This window comes from Danio aesculapii, chromosome 24, assembly GCF_903798145.1.
Source record: "Danio aesculapii chromosome 24, fDanAes4.1, whole genome shotgun sequence".
NCBI lineage: Eukaryota > Metazoa > Chordata > Actinopteri > Cypriniformes > Danionidae > Danio > Danio aesculapii.
The window spans coordinates 28,725,104-28,748,833 of record NC_079458.1 but is presented as its reverse complement, the minus strand read 5'-3'; the positions used below and the strand labels follow the sequence as shown (position 1 = coordinate 28,748,833).

Genomic DNA, 23,730 nt, shown 5'->3' with positions numbered 1-23,730 from the left:
TTGTTTAAATGCACCACCAATGTAGGCTATACTGAAAAATGGATAAAAATATTCAGTCACTTCTATTTTATCTCTCTAATCTATGTCTCCCCTATATTTTAAAGAGCCCATATTATACATGAAATAGGGTCATATTTAGGTTGTAAGGGTCTCCAACAACAGTCTAATATGCATGCTAGGTCAAAAAACACTTTGATGGTCTTATAATCTGCATTTATTTTTACCTAATTATCCCAGCGACTCCCATATGAATCGTTCAGCGATTCATTTGTTCCCAAACCCCTCCTCAGCGCGAAGCTAATCTGCGCTGATTGGACCGATGACAGCCTGCTGCGATTGGTCGACACGGACAAGGCTTCAGCGCGAGAGTGAAATGCCCAGCTGCTAATCTACAATATAAAAGTAGTCACAGTGCACACACGCTTCATAGTGGATTTTGGCTGCCAGTGGGTGAATGTAAACACAGACGATGGACTAGAAAATACTGACGACTAACTATTTTATTGAGCAAAAAGTCCAAGAACTGGCGAGGAGGTCACAGTCTTCTTGCTCTTTTCACACACACACACACACACACACACACACACACACACACACACACACACACAGGGCCTGCGCGTCCATAGAGGACCGGCTGAATAGAGAGGGCGTGGCGCTCAGTAATATCCGCGAATACCCGTGCGTTACACACACGAGGAGACACACACACACACACACACACACACACACAGAGGGCCGGCGCGTCCATAGAGGAGCGGCTGAATAGAGAGGGCGCGGCGCGGCGCTCAGTTATATCCGCGAATACCCGTGCGTTGCACACACGAGGAGACAGACACACACAGGGCCGGCGCGTCCATAGAGGAGCGGCGCTCAGTTATATCCGCGAATACCCGTGCGTTGCACACACGAGGAGACACAGACACACACACACACAGGGCCGGCGCGTCCATAGAGGAGCGGCGCTCAGTTATATCCACGAATACCAGTGCGTTACACACACGAGGAGACACAGACACACACACACAGGACCGGCGCGTCCATAGAGGAGCGGCGCTCAGTTATATCCGCGAATACCCGTGCGTTACACACAGAAGGAGACAATAATATTGAGCTGAAATATTTTGAAACTTGTCCGTTGCATGTGTGTAAACAGCTGACGATCCGTAATCAAAACGGCACGCGTCGCGTTTTCAACGTGGCTTTACACGCGATATGAGAATATAAAGAGTTAACCTGATACAGTACACGCGGTTACAAGTAACAAAACACAACTAAATACATAATTTGCAAGATAGAGTAAACGAGGCAATAATTTTAATCGCACTTACTTACACTTGTGAAATGGGGGTAGAAAATGATTCATGATCCACTGATCCATGTTCTGACAGTCTATACTGATCCTTCCTTTAACAAACTGAAGAAGTCTTCTTTGAAAGCATATAGTTTTCAGAAGCACTCAGAACTGCTCAAGGCTGGGCTATATTGCTGATGTTCATCTTGATTAGACTGTCCATAATATCCATCTGCACAGCGTGACTTCATTCGACCAGTGTCTCTCTGTGTGTGTCTCTGTGTGTGTGTGAGACTTTTTTTTCTGTTAGTGGGTGGGGCCGCAGGTTTCAAATCTCCCGGGTTTGCGCGCCCAACTACTTGTGTTTCGTAGCTGCGTCATCGCGAAACACCTAATGACTCGTTATCAAGACGACTCGTTTGAAGCACTATGAGTCGACTCTTTTATAGATTAATCAATAGTTTTAAACACTGTACACTTACAGATTTAAGCCTTAGCTGGATATTTCACTTCACTTAGAGCTATGTTACACACTACATGGAAGGGCATTTTCAAAAACCCATAATATGGGCTCTTTAATCTGAAACGGCCAAATATGAGCATCTATAAAATTATTGCTAATACAATTAAACTGACTTATTCTAATAGTTGGAAAATATATGCAAATTGGAAAGAACATGGAGTGACTTTAAAACACATTAGTTCCTATTACCACTGACAAAAAAAATTGCAGATAAATCACTAGGATTAATTTAAGCCTGGTTGTTAGCCTTAGCCGCTAAGTATAAATCTTAGTAGTAGCTTAATTTAGCCTGTTTTATGCTACTGAGTCAATGCTAAATTAAGCCAGAGTAGTTTGCAAATTGTATTGTGAAATACCCCTCTGATTTATATTAAATAAAATGTATATTAAAATATTTTTGATGAATAAAAATAAGACTACATGGGGTTTACAAATTTTAAACTATGCTCAAGTATCAGTTTATTTTCAGTGACTAAAGTGAGAAAATTAAATCCTACAATGTTATTTTGTTGCGTTATAATAATTTTTTCATCAAGGTCTTTCTCTCCCTTTCTATAACCTCACTCTCTGCATTAGAAGACGACAACAAACAGACACATGCTGAAAAAGCTAGGGAATGATGGCCAGCAAGTTGGTGTTCATTGGGAGAAAAAGAAGTGATATTTGGAAAAACTTTCATTACAATCTAAGAAAAAAGAAAACAGAGGGCCCTATCATAGTGTGCGGGTCTATAAAGGATGTGTGTTAGGGTGCATTGTTGACAAATTAGTATTTTGAGAAACTGAAATAGACCACGTCATGTGCCCTTGTAGGTTTAAGGACCTAACACTTTACATATGAAAAACAAATAAAGGATTGAAATGTTACAAAAAAAATCATTATTTACTACATTATTAGCAGTATTCTGTATTGTAATGTAATGTGTATTTATATAGCACATTTACTGTGTAAGCCTTACACCCAAAGCGCTTCACAATCATGAGGGGGGTCACTCCACCACCATTGTGCAGCATCCACTTGGATGATGCGACGGCAGCTGCAGGACAATGGCGCCAGTGCACTCACCACACACCAGCTATCAGTGGAGTGGAAAGACAGTGATAGAGCCAAATCAGCGGATGGGGATGATTCGGAGGCCATGTTCGATAAGGGCTAATAGAGGGAAATTTGGCCAGGACACTGAGGTTACACCCCTACTCTTTACAAGAAGTGTGATGAAATTTTTAATGACCACAGAGAGTCAGGACCTCGGTTTAACAGCTCATACGAAAGACCGCACCCACTGACAGTATGGTGTCCCCTTCACTTTACTGGGGTATTAGGACTCACAATGACTGCAGGCGAACGCCCCCTGCTGGCCTCACTAACACCACTTACAACAGCAACCTAGTTTTCCCAGGGGTCTCCAATCTAGGTACTGACCAGCCTCAGCCCTGCTTAGCTTCAGTGAGTCTGATTTTATTTATAATATGCATAAGTTTAGACTTGTCCATCTATCAGGTTTTGGAGACGTATGCATTACCATATGGGGCATAAGAATAGGATGTGTGTTTGGATATAACTCAGTTTTTTGACCACACTTTTTTGACCAGAAATTAGAACTAAATTTAGAAATAGTTTTGAAACAAATCTTTGCCCTTAACAAATTAAATTAAATATGTAGGCTAATGGATGTCTTCAGTGGAGCGTGTACAACACCGTTTCTTTAATCCACGAAAATAAAGGAGTAAAGTAAAGAGTAAAAGTAAATAGAAAGTAAAGAAACCGAATGGAGGAGACTTATACTTTATTCTTGTGCAGATGGTCTGTTTAACTGTATTCTTGCTGGTGAAGTATTCAGTTTTTCCTTTGTCATGTAAATAGCAAATGTGCCATGGCGTGACGCAACTGACTCTTAAAGGCAATGGGAAATCATACTCTGATTATGCACAAAACACACCTATAACTCATTAAGAGAATAAGCACAACCCTGTTTGACCATGCGCCATTGTGAAAACCACCTTTTTCCGTCTTTAAAATAGCAAAAGTGGATTCGTACACGCCCTTAATGCTTTTGCGCCATGCATTTAAACTTTGCACCTAGATCATTAAAATAGAGCCCAGAATGTGTTATGCTAAATGATGGGGAGAAATCACAGGAAAAAGATTACTAATGTAATGTAATTTTTTTTTTATTTTAGAAAACTTCTAAATGTTTTGCCTGAAATGTTAGCCACGGGGAGCTGACAATGACAAGCATGTGTGTGTATTATTTATAAGAATGTAAAATGGGTAAACCTGCATGTGTGTATTTGTTTGTGTGAGAAATTGTAAAGTGTGTTTGGGTATCTGTCTGTTTCTCTGTTGTATTTGTATATTTATGTGTGTTTGTGTGTGTGTGTGTTTAAATGCTTTGTTTCTAATAAAAATACGACTAAAATGCTTAGGCTTTTGGTCAACCAAAACCTGAGCAGAATAAAAAGAATATGAACATGACTAAAACTAATAACTACTAAAATGTCAGCTTCACAGAAAGATAAAAAAAATTATATATTAAAACAGGCTGTTAATAACCATTCATTTAGAGCATGGTAAACGTAATGGTAGTAATACATATACAATGAAAAATCTTAAAATATGAAGTGTAATACCAATTTATTTAAAAAACATAATCAAAATAAAACATTTTTGAATGCTACATCAGAGCGGCACTGCACAGCGCATTGTCGCCTCACAGCAAGAAGGTCACTGGTTTGAGCCTCGGCATTTCTTTGTGGTGTTTGCGTGGGTCCGGTTTCCCCCACAAGTCTAAAGACATGGGCTATAGGTTAATTGGGAAGGCTAAATTGGCTGTAGTGTATGTGTGTGAACGAGAGTGTATGGATGTCTCCCAGTGATTGATAGCAGCTGGAAGGGCATCCGCTGCTTAAAACATATGCTGGATAAGTTACCGGTTCAATCCTCTGTGGTGACCCCTGATTAATAAAGTGACTAAGCTGAAAAGAAAATTAATGAAAACTAAATCATCTTTATTTTTAGAAGTATGCCGTAAAATATTTCAGATTCTCATTTGACATGTTTTCTTTTTTTTTTTTTTACAATAAACCAAAATCATGTGCAGTAGTGCAACAGGATTATGTTTATTTGATTTTTTTTTTGTTTTGTAAACCAATAATGCTGTGTAGTGTAGACCATTATTTAAAACAGTGATTGTTTAAATGACAGTCAAAACAGTCAAAATATGGTCACTCATTTGGTTGAGCAGGCAGTAAATGGTTAAGAAGGGTGACCAGAGGTATTCTAACTATAGGGGAGTCACACTCCTCAGGCTCCCTGGAAAATAATATGCTAGGGTACTGATGAAGAGGAGGATCCAGCTGATGCCTAAACCTCGGATCCAGGAACCAGCTCTATACCTTCACTAGGGTGCTAGAGGGCTTATTGGAGTATTCCCAACCAATCCACATGTGTTTTGTGGACTTGGATAAGACATTTGATCATGTTCCTTTTGGCATTTTGTGAGGGGTGCTCTGGAAGTATGGGGTCAGAGGCACTCTTTTAAGGGCTGTCCAGTGCCTTATGAAGAGAGCAGGATTTGCGGATATAATTGTTCCTAGTGCATGTTGAACTCAAGCAAGGTTGCCCTTTGTCTCTTTTTGTAATTTTGATTGACCAAATTTCTAGGTGCAGGCTAGCATCTCTATTTGTAGATGATGTTGTTCTGATGGCTTCATTGAACATGGACCTTGAGCAAGCACTGGGGCGGTTTGGTGCCGAGTGTGACATGTCAGGGATGAAAATCAGTATTTCCTAGTTCGAGGCCATGGTGCTCCACCGGAAAAAGTTGGTTTGCCATTTCCAGGTTGAAGGAGAGTCCTTACCCCCAGTTGAGCAGTTCAAGTGTATTGGGGTTTTGTTCCCTCACTTGGGGAGTGAGGGAATGATGGAACATGAAATAGACAGGCTGATCGGTGCAGTAGTAATGCGGTCAATGTATCTGTCTGTTGTGGTAACGGAGCTGAACCGAAAGGCAAAGCTATTGATTTACCAGTCAATCTACATTCCTACTCTCACATATAGCCATGAGCTTTGGGTCATGGCCATTGGGACAAGATCTCAGATACAAGTGACCAAAATGAGTTTCCTTCGCTGAGTGGCAGGGCACACCTTTAGAGATAGGGTGAGGAGCTCTGTCACCAGAGAGGAACTTGGAGTAGAGTCGCTGCTCCTCCATATTGAGAAAAGCCATCTGAAGTGGCTGTGGAATCTGATTCGGATGCTTCCTGGATGCTTACCTATAGGGAGGTGTTCCAGGCTTGTCTTACAGGGAGGAGGCCCCGGGGAAGATCCAGGACATGCTGGAGGGACTATGTCTCTCAACTTGCCTGGGAATGCCTCAGGACCCCCAATCAAATTAAACATAAAACCCTGCAAATTAAACATATGGAAGCTAGTTAAATGCTCTGCTTTGATTGTAAAGTATGACAATTTATTCCACACATTGTATATTGTTAAAATATCCTACATTTTTATCAATCTTTAGATTATATCTAAAGTGATCCCTTATTATGTGATCATTGTATTCTTCTATGGTGCAGTTTGTTTCGCAAATAATATTTGACAGCCCTTCAGCAGATTAAGTAACCAACCTCACTCAGTGACAAAATACATACTTTGAATCCTGTTTAATGGTTGTAAAGAAATGAGTAAATGCAATCACTGGAATCCCACATTCAAATGCTGCGATGGCTGTCTAATATAGTACAATATGTATTATATTATCAAAATGTTTGGTAGCACTTTATAATAACTACACACTATGAATTATTTATTAAGCATTAGCAAATAGTGAATTTAATATCTTTTAAGCATTAACTCTACATTAATAAATGTAGGTAAGCAGTTTACAAATACATGTGCTGTATTCTTGACTTACAACCACATTTATAATGTGATTAATAATTGTACTTTCATACTTTGTTAATGATTTATTTTTCATTACTAAATTAAGTATTGCATTATTTATAAACCAGTTATTTAAGCATAGTTGGTTGTTTTTAAAGATCATTTAGAATGAGTTAGTAAATGATTAATAAACTATAACAATTAACATTTATAATTCTTATTATTCAGGCATATACTAATAGTTAATCTGTATGTTGATGAATGCTTTATTAGCTCAATTTCAGTTTTGTGACCTAATCTAAAGTAAGGACTATTTATGCTTGATAAATCCCTTATAAATGACAATTAAAGGGTTCTAAACCCTAAAGATTAAAGGGTTCTTAAATTCTAAACAGGAAAAAAGAACATAACTTTATTCATTCCTATTCATTTGAAGATACACAAATGAAGCTAAAATAAAATTACTGTATAGTTTCAACATTGTATCTTATTATGTTGTAAAATTATTATATTGTTGTTTTATCCAGTTTTGTCGTATTTTGACACTCCTGTTATTCAGCAATTTTTATACTTTTTGAATAAGATTGCAAAGATTGTTCATTTGATACCAAGCCTTTAATTGTCATTTATAAGGGATTTATAAAGCATAAATAGTCCTCACTTTAGATACCCCAACTACTCCTAAATACAAATGGTTTGTAAATAAAACAATACTTAATTTAGTAATGAAAAATAAACCATTAACGAAGTATATGTTTTGTAGGGTTTTCAAAAGTATCCAGTTCAGTACCAATCAGTAAAGTACTGAAATGTTTAAAATGTTATTTATTGTTTGCCTAATTTTGAGTGCTCTTGGTTGCATACTTAAACATTGCTGATTAACCAGTGTTTACATACTCAACAGAAATTATTGCAATTGGCTGTAAAGGTCATTGCTTCATTATACATTACCACTGTTCACCAAGTGCAAACACAGATACACAGACACTGAAGCGGTTCAAAGCCATGTAGATCAGTTGATTCCTCAGTTGATTGCTCGTATGTCAGCTTATAGACAGACCAGTTGAGCTACTTGGCTTTGAAATTCTCCATTGCCTGTGTATTTGTGGTTGCACTTGGTGAACAGCAATGCACAGTGATAAACTGATTAGCTTTATAGCCAAACACAGTCATTTCTGTTAAGCATGTGAACACAAATCAGAGGTGTTTAAGTACACGTTCAACACTGCTGAAAAGTTAACACTTTCAGAATCAGAATCGGTTTTATTGCCAAGTTTGCTTTACACACACAAGGAATTTGTTTTGGCTACAGAAGCTTCCAGTGTACATAAATTGACAAGTGATAACATGAAAATAAATATGAGAAAAGACAAAAAACATTAAACAGATGCATTTAGACAAAAAGCTCTGCATGTTGAATTGTATATACAAATTTGTTATAAATATACAAGTTATAAGGTGCTGTGTACAAATGTGTATCAGAAAGTATTGCATTCTATTTTGTTATAAGGTGCTGTATACAAGTGCAAATGAGAAAACATTGCACATGTTTATTGCACGGTAGGGAATATTTAACTGTTCATCAGGTGAAGATGGCTGTTTTTGTGCTCAATGCTCTGTAGCGCTGACCAGATGGTAACAGTTCAAACTGGAATTGTGCAAGCCCTTTTACTCACTATGGAAGAGTTTTTAATCTAAAAAACAAAAATTCAGTATTGATTGTTACCAAATTTGATACTTTTGATGACACTTTTTGCTAATTTTATAATTGTTATTTCACAATGAGGTTTCTTTTTGGGATTTAAATGCCTCTGACCTCTTCTTCAATTTTGACCCTGCAGGTATCCTGTCTTAATGATGCACTGAGGAATGCCCAGTTGTCATGAAACCTCAATTCCAGACCAGTTCTGCAACAGAGAAGAGAATGGAGAACATTGTAGGCACCAGTAGTGCATCCACTCGTGCAGACATCAGTGAGAAGGCTGTGGCCTCCAGCACTACATCCAATGGTACAACTTCTACCCCAGCTTAATTACCTGTCAGGCTCAATGTTTATTATTCATTCATTCTTTCTTTTGAATCATTTAAATGTGTGGTGAGTTGTTATTGGAAGTAAAATAATAGTCGTCTGTTTTCCAAAAGCCAGTTTTAGTTGCAAGTGGTATTATTTTGGTATACTGAGAGAATTAGCAACCAAAGTTTTTTGGGGGGAAAACGCATCCCTGAAGCTTTTATTTAATAATGTCTGTTTAACTGATCAATGACAGACAGAATTGATTAGGTTTTTAAATCCTCTATTTTGTAAAGTATTGTAACATTTATATTACCTGTATGCTAAAGACATTAATGAAAACAACAACAACAACAAAAAAACATGCAATTTGATGAAAGAGGTTTTCAAAATGTCTGCACCTCACCCCAGTTTGAAGTATTTATTAATTATTCAGTCAGTGGCAAACATCTGAAGACCCCAACAAAATAGTCCTATACTAGCTTGTGTATAGGACCAATCAGTTTTAAAGCACCAGCTGAAGTTTGCGATGAACTTTGTGTAAGAGCAGGAGACTGACTGATTGACAATGTATGGAAAAACAAAACATTTACCATGGAGATGAAGTGAGAGGCCAAAAGAGCTGCCATATAGAAGTCTATCAAGACATACCTCATGACAAGTTAGTGTATTGTAATTTTTTTACTCTCTGGTTTGGTGGGAAAAGTACAGTCTACTGTGGCCAGACGGATACTATAATTATTTCTCAAAAATACTTATAAATACATATATGGACATGAGTTGCTAATGTAAAATGATGTTTCTATGGTGGTTCAGGCTGTAGGATTGCTGAATGACTTCAAAAAACACTGTCAGATGAATGGTGTAAAAATTTACTAGTCTATTACCACTCTCTTACACACACTTTACACCAGTTACATCAATGCATGAAGGGCAGTTAATAATGGTCTCTACTTAGGTTGGGTATCATTTGGGGTAATTTCGATACTGGTGCTAAATCAACACTTTTAAAGTGGTATTGGTGCCTGAACCAATACTTTTCAGCCACAAAATTGTGGTGGATGACTTTAGAAAAATCTTTTACTTGACAAAAAAAAAAAAAATTAACTAATTGAAAAATATGATTAAAGTTTAAAGTATACGTCAATTCATATTTTTATATTTGAATTGAATTGCAATAATATATTTCTTTTGATCATTTGTTTGTTAGCATGAATTTAAGATTTACATTATGCAATTAACATTACATTACCAACCTGTAGAAAGCCTGTCATCAATATCAGTGAACACCATTTTTCTAGAGTTGGGGCTTGTGACTACGTTTACATGGACATCAGTAATCAAATGATTTGCCGAAACCTGAACAAAACAACATTATTATGGTGTTTACATGAGTTGCTTTTTGAGTGTTCCTTTTATGATCCATTTTTCATGTTGTACTATGTTGTGTGCATTGCATCTCCAGGCTATCCAAGTTTCCTCCGAAGTTTCATGTAATTTCAGGTGTTTCATTTATAATTTTTAGACTTTAACTGCAGTTCAGTTTTATTTTCATTCAGCAACATATTGTTCATGCCCTGTGACATACTGAGGTATTGGATGAGAATAAGAAGTAAGGACTGCTGGAAGAGTGTTCTTTTAATGGAATTTGATACCCCATGCAAAGAAAAAACCTCCGCATTTCAAGACGCGGGTGTCTGTGGTCCTTTAAGGTAATCAAAAATGAATCTGAACGGAGTCGCTTACTGGATGCGCTGTACTGCGCGCATTACGTGCGTGCATTCCCTAAGCAACAAGAACAAACGCCGCAAATGCAACATCAGTGACTGCGTCCGTATCCCTCAAAGTTGTTTAGAATTAAATGTTTAAAAATGGTGTGACACAACATGCACCTATGTGTGCCTTTGATGTACCCCTTGATGCTTCTTACATCCTTGTCGTAGCACCAGTGTTACGGAAATTAGTACTTTATTAATTTATTCAATTAATTAATTATTTAATTAATTAATAATTTATTTAGTCAATTAATACTTTAATTGAAATCAAAGAATCAATGAAAATTACATAATTTCAAACAAAATCCATCTGAAACTTTTTGTGAGTTTGTTTCAGCAGTTTAAAGCAGCTCACCAAAGCCACTTTTTGGGGTAGTTTGTTTTGTCTCCTAAATACCTTTGAGCTACCATTGGTATATGGCAATTACCCAATGAGTGGGTGTGTTCTGCAACTTTGCCTTCTTTGATGTGCAGTTTTTTTAGACACATGAATATGCTGGAGAGTCAGGTATCAGAGCTGGTACAGATGTATTTACACATTTATGATCACTTGTGGAGAGATTTTTAAAAGCAAGAGTCACACACTGGATGAGAAGCCCAGCTCATACAGTAGCACCACATCTTTTCTATGACTGCCCACACATCAGTGGCACCATTCATTGTGTGAATATTGCAAATAGAAAACTATGTAAAGACGTGACTTTCTGCAGTGGCACTTCTTAAGTAGATGGTTGTTTGCCAGATGTTTAAGAAACTGTTATTTTCTCTCAGCTGTGAAGGAATGTTTGATGATTTTAACTTCATTATTTAACTTCAAAGTTGCTTAGCAATGCTTATTGCAGTTCTCTCAGAAGGTTTAAAAAATCATTCTGGCTTATTGAACATCTATAGTATTAGGAACGAATTATCTTGGAGAGAGTTTTTCTGTGTTGACTGTCATAAGAGAATGTGTCACACAGTTTGAGTTGTGATTTAATGGAGACTGACATGTGCAGCAGAGGGAAACGCTATTGTGAACCTAAATTTGACCATTTGGAACATCTGTACGTCATTATACATTCGAAGGGCATCAGAACATCTGGAATATAGTGTAGTAATCTTTAGTAATGTCTTCATGGCTTTGTTCAATTATCGGTTCAATAAGGGTTTCTGAAGAGATGACAGAGATTAGGATATGCTCTCTTTAGGCAGCAATCACTCCACTTCTTTACTTCACTGTGTTTTGTAAGCAATGGGCTTCACAGGATGAAATCCACTGTAGAGGCCTCCAGTGCAAGAAAAAAATATCTCTTCTTGATGTAAGCTGCCAATATTAAGTTGGATTTTATATTCTATATCTTTGCTGATATATTTTGAGTTAACTAAGGGTGTCTAGTGTGATTAAGTGGAAAGGAAAGAAGCTCATGTGGATTGTATTAGGTTGGCAAAGAAGTCTGAATTTGTGGAGGTAACTGTTAGCAATTTGGTCTGGTATTGTGTCACGTAACAGAAGGTTAATTAAATTAAATAACTTGTGTTAACACAAGGCAGTCCAAATCAAACATATCTCTGTTTCTTTGAACACGTTTAACAAATCACTAATGATCCTAAAGACTTACTGTCTTATAATTTGTTATGTTTCATTTTTTCTTTGAATCTATTAATGTATTTGTATTCCACTAAAACATATTTTGTGCACACTTATTCTATTAACAATTAGTCTGCAATGTTACTGTGTGAATATGACACTAATTGTGTTTATGCTGTGTGGTGTTGGCTGCTGTGTTTATTTCTTCTATCAGCCTGTAACATAATATCTTTGAGCTAAGCCTGTCTGCAAGACCATGCACACATAGGCCCCGTTTAGACTACTACGTTTTAGTTTTAAAACGCAAACGTTTTGCTAAGGTTACGCCACCCGTCCACACTACGGCGGAGTTTTTGAACCCCGAAAACGGAGCGTTTTGAAAAAGGTGTGGCTGCAGACATTCATCTGTCTGATTGGGGCTTTTCCCTCAATATTAAGTAGCCTACACACACAGTTCAGTCCTGCTTCCTCTCCTTGTAAGTTCAGACTTTGCAAGTTTGGTATGGAAAGCCCTCTCCCGAGGACACGTTGGGTAAATCTTCAAAGGGAACAGTGTACTTTATAACCTTATTCAAATCACCCTGGCTATGCTGTTTCATTATCTTAATAATAAAATGAAAACATAATATAAGGAACTGTCAATTTTCATTTTGATATTAGCAACTTAACAGACACTAAAAATGTTGAGGCTTCGTGTAACTGCATAATATGACTATCATCTTCATGCATATTTATAACATTACTGCCTCCTTTCATTTTCATTGAAAGTGTGAAACATACCCTCTCTTTCATTGAATATCAGTTTTAATAATCAATAATGGCCATTATAAAAGTATAACGTCCAATAAGTTTATTTTTGCGCTCAGTCAGAACACGTTACCTGAGAACAAGTAAGTTGGGGAATATGTTTTTAGATATAGACAACAAGATTAATTAAATATCACGGTTAACAAATATAGTGAAATTAGATCTAGCTGTTCAATGGCAAATCATTAGCCTGTTAGGTTTAGCCCTGCAGGGTACAGCAGACAGCATGTCTGTGAATAATACTGGCTATTGGCATCATAAAAATAGTTTTCCTTCTCTAACTAGGCAGACTGAAATATGGATTTATTTGGTTCACCACTTCAAACAACTTAACGTGAAACTTAAATACAGAGGAAAACAAGTATAACTGCGGTGTTCGCCCGGTGTTCTTAGGATGACAGAAATCGGTGGACAATATTAATTTAAGCTGATAAATATATAAAACCTGACAAAGTCCCTGATATGATCAAAACATCCTTCTGTTAGCAGGTGGCACTATTACTATGATAAATATTGGCATCTAGATGTTTTCAGTAGAGGAATCTGATTGAACGTGTATATTTTCAGGCAGATTGAACATTATTTTATAAGAACTTCATTCTCTTCCATGGCAGCACTTAAATTTGTTGGTCTGCAAAGATCACACCCTTTAACAAAACTTTACAATTTAGCATCAAAATTTAACATCACAAAGTTCTTTGGAATAGACTGACTGAAAATTTAAAGGAGGAGTTACAGTGTAAAACATACAATTTCCTGTTGCTATATCCTGGTGGTCCACTCCGTCAATTGTGCATAGGTGATACTGTTGAACCATTTTGCCACACTTCCGAAACCTAAATCAAATGTAAATAAGTCAGGAAAGTGGGTGTGTCTAGCTCTGTTAGGGTGGGAGTGTCGGGGAAGGGAAAGAGGAAAGGATTTAAATAAAAATGGGAGTTTCCATTTAGGCACGCGCTGATTTTCACAGAGGCAAAATAAACACACAGACGCAGGGGAGAAAGACAGTGACTGTGTTTAATGACAGTGGAATGTTTGACACCGCAAGTCGTATAAGAGAAAAAACCTCTGCATTTCTTGGTAACTCAGATGCACTTGGTAGGTCAGAAAGCCGTATGTGTCTAGACTATCCTGTCACAGAATGTGGCGAAAATTCAACACGACGGTCGGTAATAGTTTGCTTGCAGGGTCTGCATGTTTACACTCGGAGAGCAGCATTTACAGCAGATCTTTCAGTCCATAATATTGTAGTGATATTAACGTACTGTAAACTAAGTAACTTAGAAATCATTTTCACTAAGGTCTGTCTTTAAACACTGAAAGAGTACTGCTGACGACACGAACTATAACTTTGCCATCTGAATGAACAAAGAAAGGGCACTTTGAAAACACTCCGTAAAAAATGTTCTGTACAAACGTATTTCTGTTGCGTGTTGCGTGCACTGATCCACACGCGAGTCCAATTGCGCTCTCATAGCTGGAAAATGAAAACAAAACCTTCGTTGCCGCACATTATAAAAGCAACACTGACGACCTCTATCTTCAAACAATTCTTCTTCTTTTCCCACTTGTTTTGGCAACACAATATGTCGTCTCTCTGCAGTCTGAACACTGTTTCAGGTAAAACAGTCTTCGAAGCTATCATGCATGTTAATGAAGTTGCGCCGCATACACAATAAAGCGCGCTGATTGGTTTGAACCAAGTCTTACTCATGAATGAATGCAGCACACTCAGAGACGTCAAAAGGTACTCCCCCTAGGTACAGACGTCCAGTCTACATGCTGGAATACACGCTAAGATTTCATGGCCGTGACGCAGCTTCAAACCGGAAGTACGAATTTGCTAAAAAAAAAAATGCAAAAACAAATTTTCACTTTTTAGTGAAATATATGTGTCCTAATAGTGTTTTAGCAGTGTGGGACACATATACGACTGTCAACAGCTCAAAAAAATGTGTTTTGGTGTTTCGTGACCCTTTAAGGCAAAAGTTCGCTCACTATCACAATTTCCTAAAGATTAAAGCAATGTTACCACCGAATGGCGCAAAAATAAACTACACTGGATGACTCTGTTGCATATTTAATTGATCATTATGTGGAGTTTAATCAGAGTAATGTGTTCATTATACAAGTAATTCTTAAAGAGCGCAGGTCACTTTAAAAGTTCGGAAAATAAGTGATGACGTTGATGCAAGACAGAATCACGAGTTTTATCAGAGTGTGAGAGCTGTGGAACAGGAAAGTATTAAAAGTTTAGTACGTTACGAGTCATCTTAACCAACACAATAATTGGCGACGAGGATGGCTGAGGAAATCCCTATGGTGTCACTAACTCCCCCAAGCCCTTTTCTGCCTCATCTTGGTGAGCCTACAGTCCCGGGCCTCACTGGTGTCCCAACAAAGTAAAAAATTCCATACTGCTCCACTGCCTCGGTGCCCAGGGACAGTGTTTTTTTCGCACCCTCGGAGATGCCAAAGATTACGCTGCTGAGATTTACACTGTTTGATCGACAATTTGAAAGAAGCCAAAGTCTCTCTACTAAATATGGCCACTTATGAATGTTTCCCTATCTGCATTCACTCACCAGCCTTTCTTGGACCACACAGTTAAATCAGTCGTACAGCCACTTCTCCGCATTACGCTGGCCTTGCGTGAGGAAGTGACAGCAAAACTTGTCAAACTGCAAGCAGAGGGGATTTTTGAACCTGTTGATGCCTCTCCATGGGTGTCTAATTTGACTGTGGCAAAAAAAAATCTGGCGGATTGAGGGTTTGCATGGACTTAAGGTCTGTCAACAAAGCAGTAATCCCGGATCGCTATCCTCTGCTATCAATTAAGGAGCATTCGTTACACAAGTTGGTGTATTTCGTTATTCGAGGATGCCATTCAGACTCAGTTCAGCCACAAGTTGCTTTCAAAAAAACATTTTTACCATTCTAGCTGGTGTTCCTGGCACTGCCGTCTACCTTGATGACATCATTGTCTATTCCCTGAATGCAGTAATACATGAACTGCGCTAAAAGGCTACTTTTGCTGCACTCAATCAGCATAATTTAACACTTAACATAGAGAAGTGTTTATTTGCAGTACCAGAGGTTGACTTTGTTGGCTTTGTTTGTGGTCTCAGCCAAGGGCCTCTCACAATTGCACTCCAGTATCGAGGCTATTCATCAGGTGCCAGAGGCTTTATCTGCCTCAGGAGTTGCTTCATTTCTGGGGATGACAACATATTATATGAGTTTCTTACCTCATTATTCAAAGATCACATACCCTCTCCGCCATTCTGTGTCAATTCCCATTGTCACCTGTCAGGTGGCAGAAGACAGTGACCTCATTCAACTTGTGCATCCCCCCCCGGCAACTTTTGTGTCCTTGGAGGAACTTACAGAGAAATACGCTGCTGATTCCACATTATCTGCTGTCCGTGAGTTTGTCGTAACTGGTTGGCCAACTCAAGTTTTAACAGATATACAGCCGTATGCCATATGAGTTCGAGGACGAGTGTTGGGCATGCCGTATGAGGGCCACATTGGCATAGTTAAACTTAAGCAGCACTGTAGCGATCTTGTATGGTAGCCAGGATTGGATAAGGACATTAAACAGTTTGTTCGGGACTGTGTTCCATGTCTTTTAGGTCGGAAAACAAGCCTACTAATTCCACCACCTCTGGGGTCTTTGGCTTGGCCAACTCGATCATAGGACCACATTCAACTAGATATCTGTAGAGAACTGCATGATGTGCCTCATAATTCAAATTTCCTTGTGGTAGTTTATGATCTACATTCGAAGTGGCCTGAGGTTACGTCTATGGGCTCTGTCACATCCAGTTCTATTATTGACTTTCTGGGGTTGATTTTCGCCCACTGGGGTCTGCCAAGGACCTTGACCACAGACAATAGCCCTCAGTTTGACATATTCAATGCAAAGGTATCAGACACATCCAAACATCTTATTATCCTCCAAAGTCAAATGGGGCATAGAGAGATTGTTGTGTCCATCATTACGGACACAACACAACCCCCATCTGGTATCTAAAATATGCCTTCAAGTGTAATTTAGTTTATTTAGTCTTAGAGAACAGCAGTAAAACAAAATTAGAAATTGGAAAATCCATCTTTGACCACTTTGAACTCAACTATCTTTACTCTCCCAGTAACGTTTCACTCACGTTTCCCATGGGTCAGTAATCCCTCGGAATATCTTTCAACAGCACAAAATCTGCCACTTGGAGATAGTAGCTCTCATTCTGCCATTTTCTATGGTTTTGTAAGGTTACAAAATACTATTTCCTTCAATGATTCCAGAATGTTTTGGCCAATCTATGAACTTGAACAAAAAGGTTCTTGTCACGCAATGTTTTGGTGGATGAGGAACTGCTGAAGACTTCTGAGTAGAATTGCTTGTGTCAGGATTAAAAGGAGCATCTAGAGCTGTAGACACAGGTACTAGAGGACAAGTGTTAACTATAGCTGCGACTTAAGCCATGATGGGATAATCTTAATGATCCAAATCCTTGTGGCATAGATTTAAGAATCTGTCTTGAGATGCTGATAATGAACTCCTAACAACCCAAACCCCCCTTCCCCACATGGGATGAGTGAGGGGAATAACACGCTAGTGCATCACTTGTCATTCCGATGATTTTGTACCTTTCTTTCATCTGCAATTGGCTTATATATTTAATTCATTTCACATTCTAACACAGTTGATTTACCTTAAATTCATCAATGTGATTTAATGGAAAAGCCATGGCAAGAGACATTTCTAAAGATACTTTGACTCCAATATGTATGTGCTCATACACGTAGACAAATCTGGCAAGGGTTTGGAATGTGCTTGTCCGTGGAATCAGCCGTAAGTGGAAGATGTTTGAAACCACCAGGACTCTTTCTAGAGCTGGCCAGCCATCTAAGCTGAGTGATCGGGGGAGAAGGGCCTTAGTCAGGGAGTTGATCAATAACCTGATGAACACTCTGTCTGAGCTCCAGCGTTCTTCTGTGGAGAAAAGAAAACCTTACAGGACAACCATCTGCGCAGCAATCCACCAATCAGGCCTGTATGGTAGAGTGGCCAGACGGAAGCCTGTTCCTGCCTGGAATTTGCCAAAAGGCATCTAAAGGACTCTCAGACCAGAAGAAACAAAGTTCTCTGGTCAGATGAGACTAAAATTAAACTCTTTAGAGTAAATACCAGGCATTACGTTTGGAGAAAATTTTTTAGGTTTATTATTTTTAATAAATTTGCAACCATTTTTAAAAAATCTGTTTTACATTGTCATTATGGGGTATTATGTGTAGAATTTTGAAGAAATAATTGAATTTAATCCATTTTGAAATAAGGCTGTGATATAAAAAATGTGGAAAAGTGAAGTGCTATGAATACTTTCCAGATGCACTGTTACTCTATAAAGGAAAATGGAAGGTTTCCAGGAAGAAGGTCAGGCTTCAAATAATTACCAGGAATTTTTTTTAACATAATTCTGGTCCCTACACACTTCTGTATACAAGGATATGGCAACTGGGGAACAAAGTTCTTTCTGCACTCCACTATGGATAGCTGAAGGTTCTGTACCTGTTCTGTATTATGTATTGCATTCAGAGCACTGGATTACTGCCTTATATACAATCCTTTGCCTGTTGAGTAAAACAGCATCTGAAGGAAATGGAGCTCTCTCTGAGGTAAGCCTAACTTTCCTGAAAGTTATTTTCTTTGAAACTTTGAAATTTCTGATAGGATGTTTATTGATAGGATATTGCCTATTGATGTTGCCATTTGTTTTGTTAGATTCATCTATTTGTGTGGTTTAGCAAAGTTATGTTTTGTGAATGGTAACAGGAGCTCTTAAAGCAAAACCTGTGAAAATCGCTCACATCTCGATGATGACATATTATGAATAACCGAATTAAAGCTATGATAACTTCTCATGTGGTCTTCACAACAAATTATATCACAAAATAATTGACAAGGTGGGAGAGCTGACACCATACTCTAATTTGTAAAGAGTTTCTTACAATATCAATTTCTCTTGTAAACTAAATATGAGCTGATGCTTTTTGAAGTAGCTCAGAAGGTCAAGCCTATCTGCATCTCAATAAATAGGTCTCTTAGCTCTCTGAGACATTGCGGGTTTTTGTTCAACAGCTTAGGGAATTATTCAAGCTTGTTAAAGAGAGGTGCCTTCATAGCTTTAGCAGATCCATAGCATTCCTCTAGCTATTTTGAGACCATGTTGAGGCCAACATCTGGATAACTTATGTGAACTGATCTAATGTGTCTTACATGTTCAGTTGATTCTGGGCCAAGCCACTAAACCAGTAGATCTAGTTGTTCACTAGGCTTAAGATCAAGTCCTTCAGTTGTATTGCCAAAGCTAGCTTCTATGCCCAGTAGTTCTCTGGCTTGTCATTGAATCTTGAAAGACCTGTCAGAAGATCATGATGGGCTATGAAATTTGTGAGCTCAAACCCTCTGATCGAGTATTAAAAAACGAATTGCAACATGAGGGTGTGGGGCTTGTGAATGAATTGTTGTGTTTAGGCTTTAATGGATCAGGCAAATAACATCAATTTAATATCTAGACTGTGGTATGGTTAATCACATGATTTTAAGTAATTGTGGCTTTATGTCACAACAAAAAAAAAATGTTTCCAAATTCAATGGTTCTCCACTGGGAGTTATGTGTAATATCTTAAATATTCACAAGAACCACATAGCTTCATTCAGATCACCAGCCAGTAGCCAATCCCTAAACAGGTTTCATAGATTTAATCTGATCTCAGATAATTTTTTTTTACTCTACTTGGATCTAGTTGTTACTATCCCTGATGGAAATATGTCTAGGGAATTAAAAGGAGTAACATAGAGATGACCAAAGTATAAACTGAAGATGAAAATGGCAAAAGAAAACCACAAAACAACGAATTAGCACCGGAAAAAGATTTATTTCTTCCACAGTATTTACAATATTTACAAACAATAATATAATGTTGAGAAGAACCAAGACAAACGTGAAAGGGAATTGAAGTTTGCGCTAGCAAATCAAAGAAATAAATATAATGAAAATATTCTCTTAATCTTCTCTTGACAAAAGTCACAAAAGGTTTGTAATGAAGCATTAGCAGGCTAATGATGTAAAAACACACATCAGAACTCCTAAGCAGATCTCACTCAAAGTCAACATTAGTAAATCTCACTCAAAGTCAACATCATTAAATCTCACTCAAAGTCAACATCATTAAATCTCACCCAAAGTCAACATCAGTAACAGCTACAAACGCATACTGACACCACCAAACAGACAACACGCCAAAACAACAACAATAACAACAACAACAACAACAGCTGATCTCTTCCCGTTGCCGCTTCTGATTTAAAGGGCTCTGCAGTGAGCTTGATTGGCAGCGAGAGAAGTCGTCGTCACACAGTTGATTAGGATTGGCAGTCCTGTCAGTCAATAGTGCTTTGAAGTAGGCGGTACCTGTGAAAATGACAAGGCCGATATATGTATATGGTGAGAGAGAGAGAGAGAGAGAGAGAGAGAATATACACGCAGAAAAACTGCAGTTCATAACATAGTTCATAGAAATTTTATTAAGACATTTGTAAAATGAAAATTAATAGTAGTTATAGTCACTTGTACTGTTTAGCACAGCCTAACGTGGAACAAACAATATACCCTTGAAAATATAGAAAATAATTCATGTTATATCAGTGCCAGCCCACTGGTTAGTGGTTACAGTGCTGGCATATAGGGCAACAGCATTCCGGGTGTCCTAAGTTTGAATCCCAGCTTGTGGACCTTTTCTGTTTTTGTCGCTCCTTTCTCTCCCACTTAATTTCCTGCCATCTTACTGTTCTATTAAATTTTGAGAGGAATAAATTAGGCAGTTTAAATTTTTTTATTTCTACAACCATATGCATCAGACCTTTCCAGGTTCATGTGGAATGCATCTCAAACCACTTCCTGAAGTTACGAACCACTTCCTGAAGTGGTCAGATATATATCCTTTAACGGGTTTTGGAGGGCATTTAGACATGTCCTTATTAAAGGACAAAAAATGCATGAAGCAGTCAGGTGTAAACAGACCCTCAGAGTTGGTCACTTAAAGTTGAGTCATCAGCTGGCTTTATCCAGCTTTCTGTTAAACAAAATGAATTTTTTGATTTGTAATTGCATTGTAACTGCAAAATAAGTATTTTGAGAAATGTAATTTATTGTTTAATATGCCAAGTGTATTATAGTACCTACAGTAGGTGACAATATGGTTTATGCAGGTTATTTGACATGCAGGTACCTTGTGATGGCTAGTAGATGACCCGTTTTAGTTCTGTCGGCTTCCTGACATAACCCCCAAGCAGAGGACTAAGTTCAAGTTCACAAATATATTTTGTTGCTTACCTGACGTAGATGGGTGTCAGTAGTGCTGACTTGAATAACAATCCTCCTGAACTTTTTGCTTAACCTGCATTTATAAGTTTGATTGGATATCAAGTCCTCAGGCTACTGGCAAAGAATGACTGTGGTAATTGGTGTTTTGTACGGAACATTAAATACTCTCCAATTACTGGGGCACGTTTAGCAGATTTCTCATTGGGCATATCCAGTGAAGAGAACTTATTTGAAATTTTGAATGGAACAAACATGTAGTGTTTTGTCTCACATCTTTCCTCTTACTGTGACCTAATAGCCTTGTTGAAGAGGCTTTTCAATCAGAAACAAATAACAGTGTATAGGGCTTTATCATCTAGTCACATCCAAGGCATTATATAAAGCCCTAGCTATCTTTAAGTTATCTTTATTTCTACAATGTTTTTACAATGTAAATGGGGTCAAAGCAGCTTAACATAGATGAAGAAAAAATAATACATCCACAAGAATATTGCAGATTTTGTGAACATTTCATCATATCAATCAAGCAGGAGAGTTAGTAGTAGAATGCTGTTGTAGTTTTATTTAAAACTGACGCAGTTCTGTTTAATACTAATATCATTGTTGAAGGAAAATCCACTTAAACCAGTACCAACCAAACAAGCCAGAGGTGACAGAGACAATATTACTATCCCCACAACTTTACATTCTTGTCCTTGGCCCCACTTGTAATGTAATAAAATGTTCTGTAATGTGCACTACTGAGAATGCAATGATATTAATATGGTATAAGTTATGCATTATGTATCTGTGTTAAAGCAAATGTAGTATATTTCTGTAATGCAATTACTTTTGTAATGTGTTACCCTCAGCGCTGACCACTGGCATTTGAAACATCAAGCTTCTTCCTTTAACATTCTCCTTGTAAAAAAATTTATGTATGTATTTATTTTATTTTATTTTTCTTAGTTTTTGTGAATGAGGGTATTTTATTTACTCTCGTGAGCTCTCTCTTTTTCTACACTGTTAGTCATTCCCAGATGGCCAGTCCCCTTTCATTAATTAGAGGTGGGGGCTGAGGTTTGAGGGGAAAGATGGGGATAGTTGATTAATTGATGTGGAAAAAACATGGATGTAATTTGGCTTACTGATTGCAGATTTTTCTCTGTGATGTGAAGTTAATTCCTACTCCAAACATACGGTTCATCTCGCCAAGTTTGCTGCAGCGTAGAGACACTAACATTGAGACCCAGGAGTTACATTTAAACAAATATCATCATCACCCTTGACAGACCCAATGTGTTTTCTTTGTCATTTCCCACAAAAAAAAAAAAGAATAAATAAATAAATAAAAAAAATGGTTAAACTCTGATTCTCTCCGCCGTTTATCCTGACCTGTACTGGCTTTTTGCTAGAACCAATATCAGCCTTTGATGATACAGCTTTAACCTTTTACTTTCATATGAACTATTAAACTGATCCTAGATCTGTCTCAAAATGTCTAAAGGCAAAATAAAATCCTCTAAAAATTTAAAAATGGGCATTTATAATTCTAAAATTGATTGTAATAATTAAATCTTGTCATATGAGATTAATTTAAAGTAATAAATCTACATACACTCCTGGTCATACACATTTTATTTTTTTATGTTTTTAAAGAAGAATCTTCTTTCAGAATCTTGCTGATCTTCATTTTTTTTTTATCTAAAGTACTGTAAAAATCTATATATTTTTTCACAATTTAAAATAACTGTTTTACGTTTGAAAATATAATTTTGAACTGTTTCTGTTGGATATAAGCTAAAGAAAATTTCAGTTTCCCAATTTAACAATTCAATTTACCTTATTTATTATAATTTTATAGGGCATGTAAAATTTTATATGTAGACATGCTTTATCTTCTCATTAGTGAGACACAGAACAGTCTCTCACTGACTTGTGCACTGCATGTTGTTTGACAATTGTAATGCTTCCACACTGTACATGTTTGCTTCAGTTATAAAGAGTTTATGTCTTGAAGTCACTCTGTCTGATATGATTTTTTCTGTGCATGATTTGTTTGAAAGGAATCACAAGACCGATTATTCTACTGTAGACAAGAAATAAACAAAGTATAGTAGTGACTGCAGAATTAAGGAAAATAGTGTAGAAAAATGGGTAACACTTTATAATAACTACACACTATGAATAATTTACTAACCATTAACATCTAGTGAATTAATTGTTTGTTAAGCATTACCTTTACATTAATAAGCGTTAGTAAGCAGTTTATAACTGCAGCTACAAATACTCTATTCTTGACTTAGAACCACGTTTATAATGTGCTTATTAATTGTACTTTCATACTTTGTTATTGATTTAATTTTTATTACTAAATTAAGTATTGCATTATTTACAAACCATTTGTATTTAAGAGTAGTTGGGGGTTGTTAAAATTATTCAGAATTAGTTATTAAATGATTAATAAACTATTGAAATTAACATTTATAATTCTTATTATTCA

The 23,730-nt window shown here is 37.3% G+C and overlaps 1 protein-coding gene across 1 annotated transcript in view; it reads left to right on the top strand.

Moving 5' to 3' along the window:
- LOC130218719 (transcriptional activator GLI3-like) overlaps window positions 1-23,730 on the top strand; it is a 300,195-nt gene that overhangs the window by 78,659 nt on the left and 197,806 nt on the right. The window contains 1 exon segment of the mRNA XM_056450972.1: window positions 8,540-8,707. Within this exon segment, the coding sequence (XP_056306947.1) occupies window positions 8,581-8,707 (127 nt within the window). The 5' untranslated portion in view covers window positions 8,540-8,580.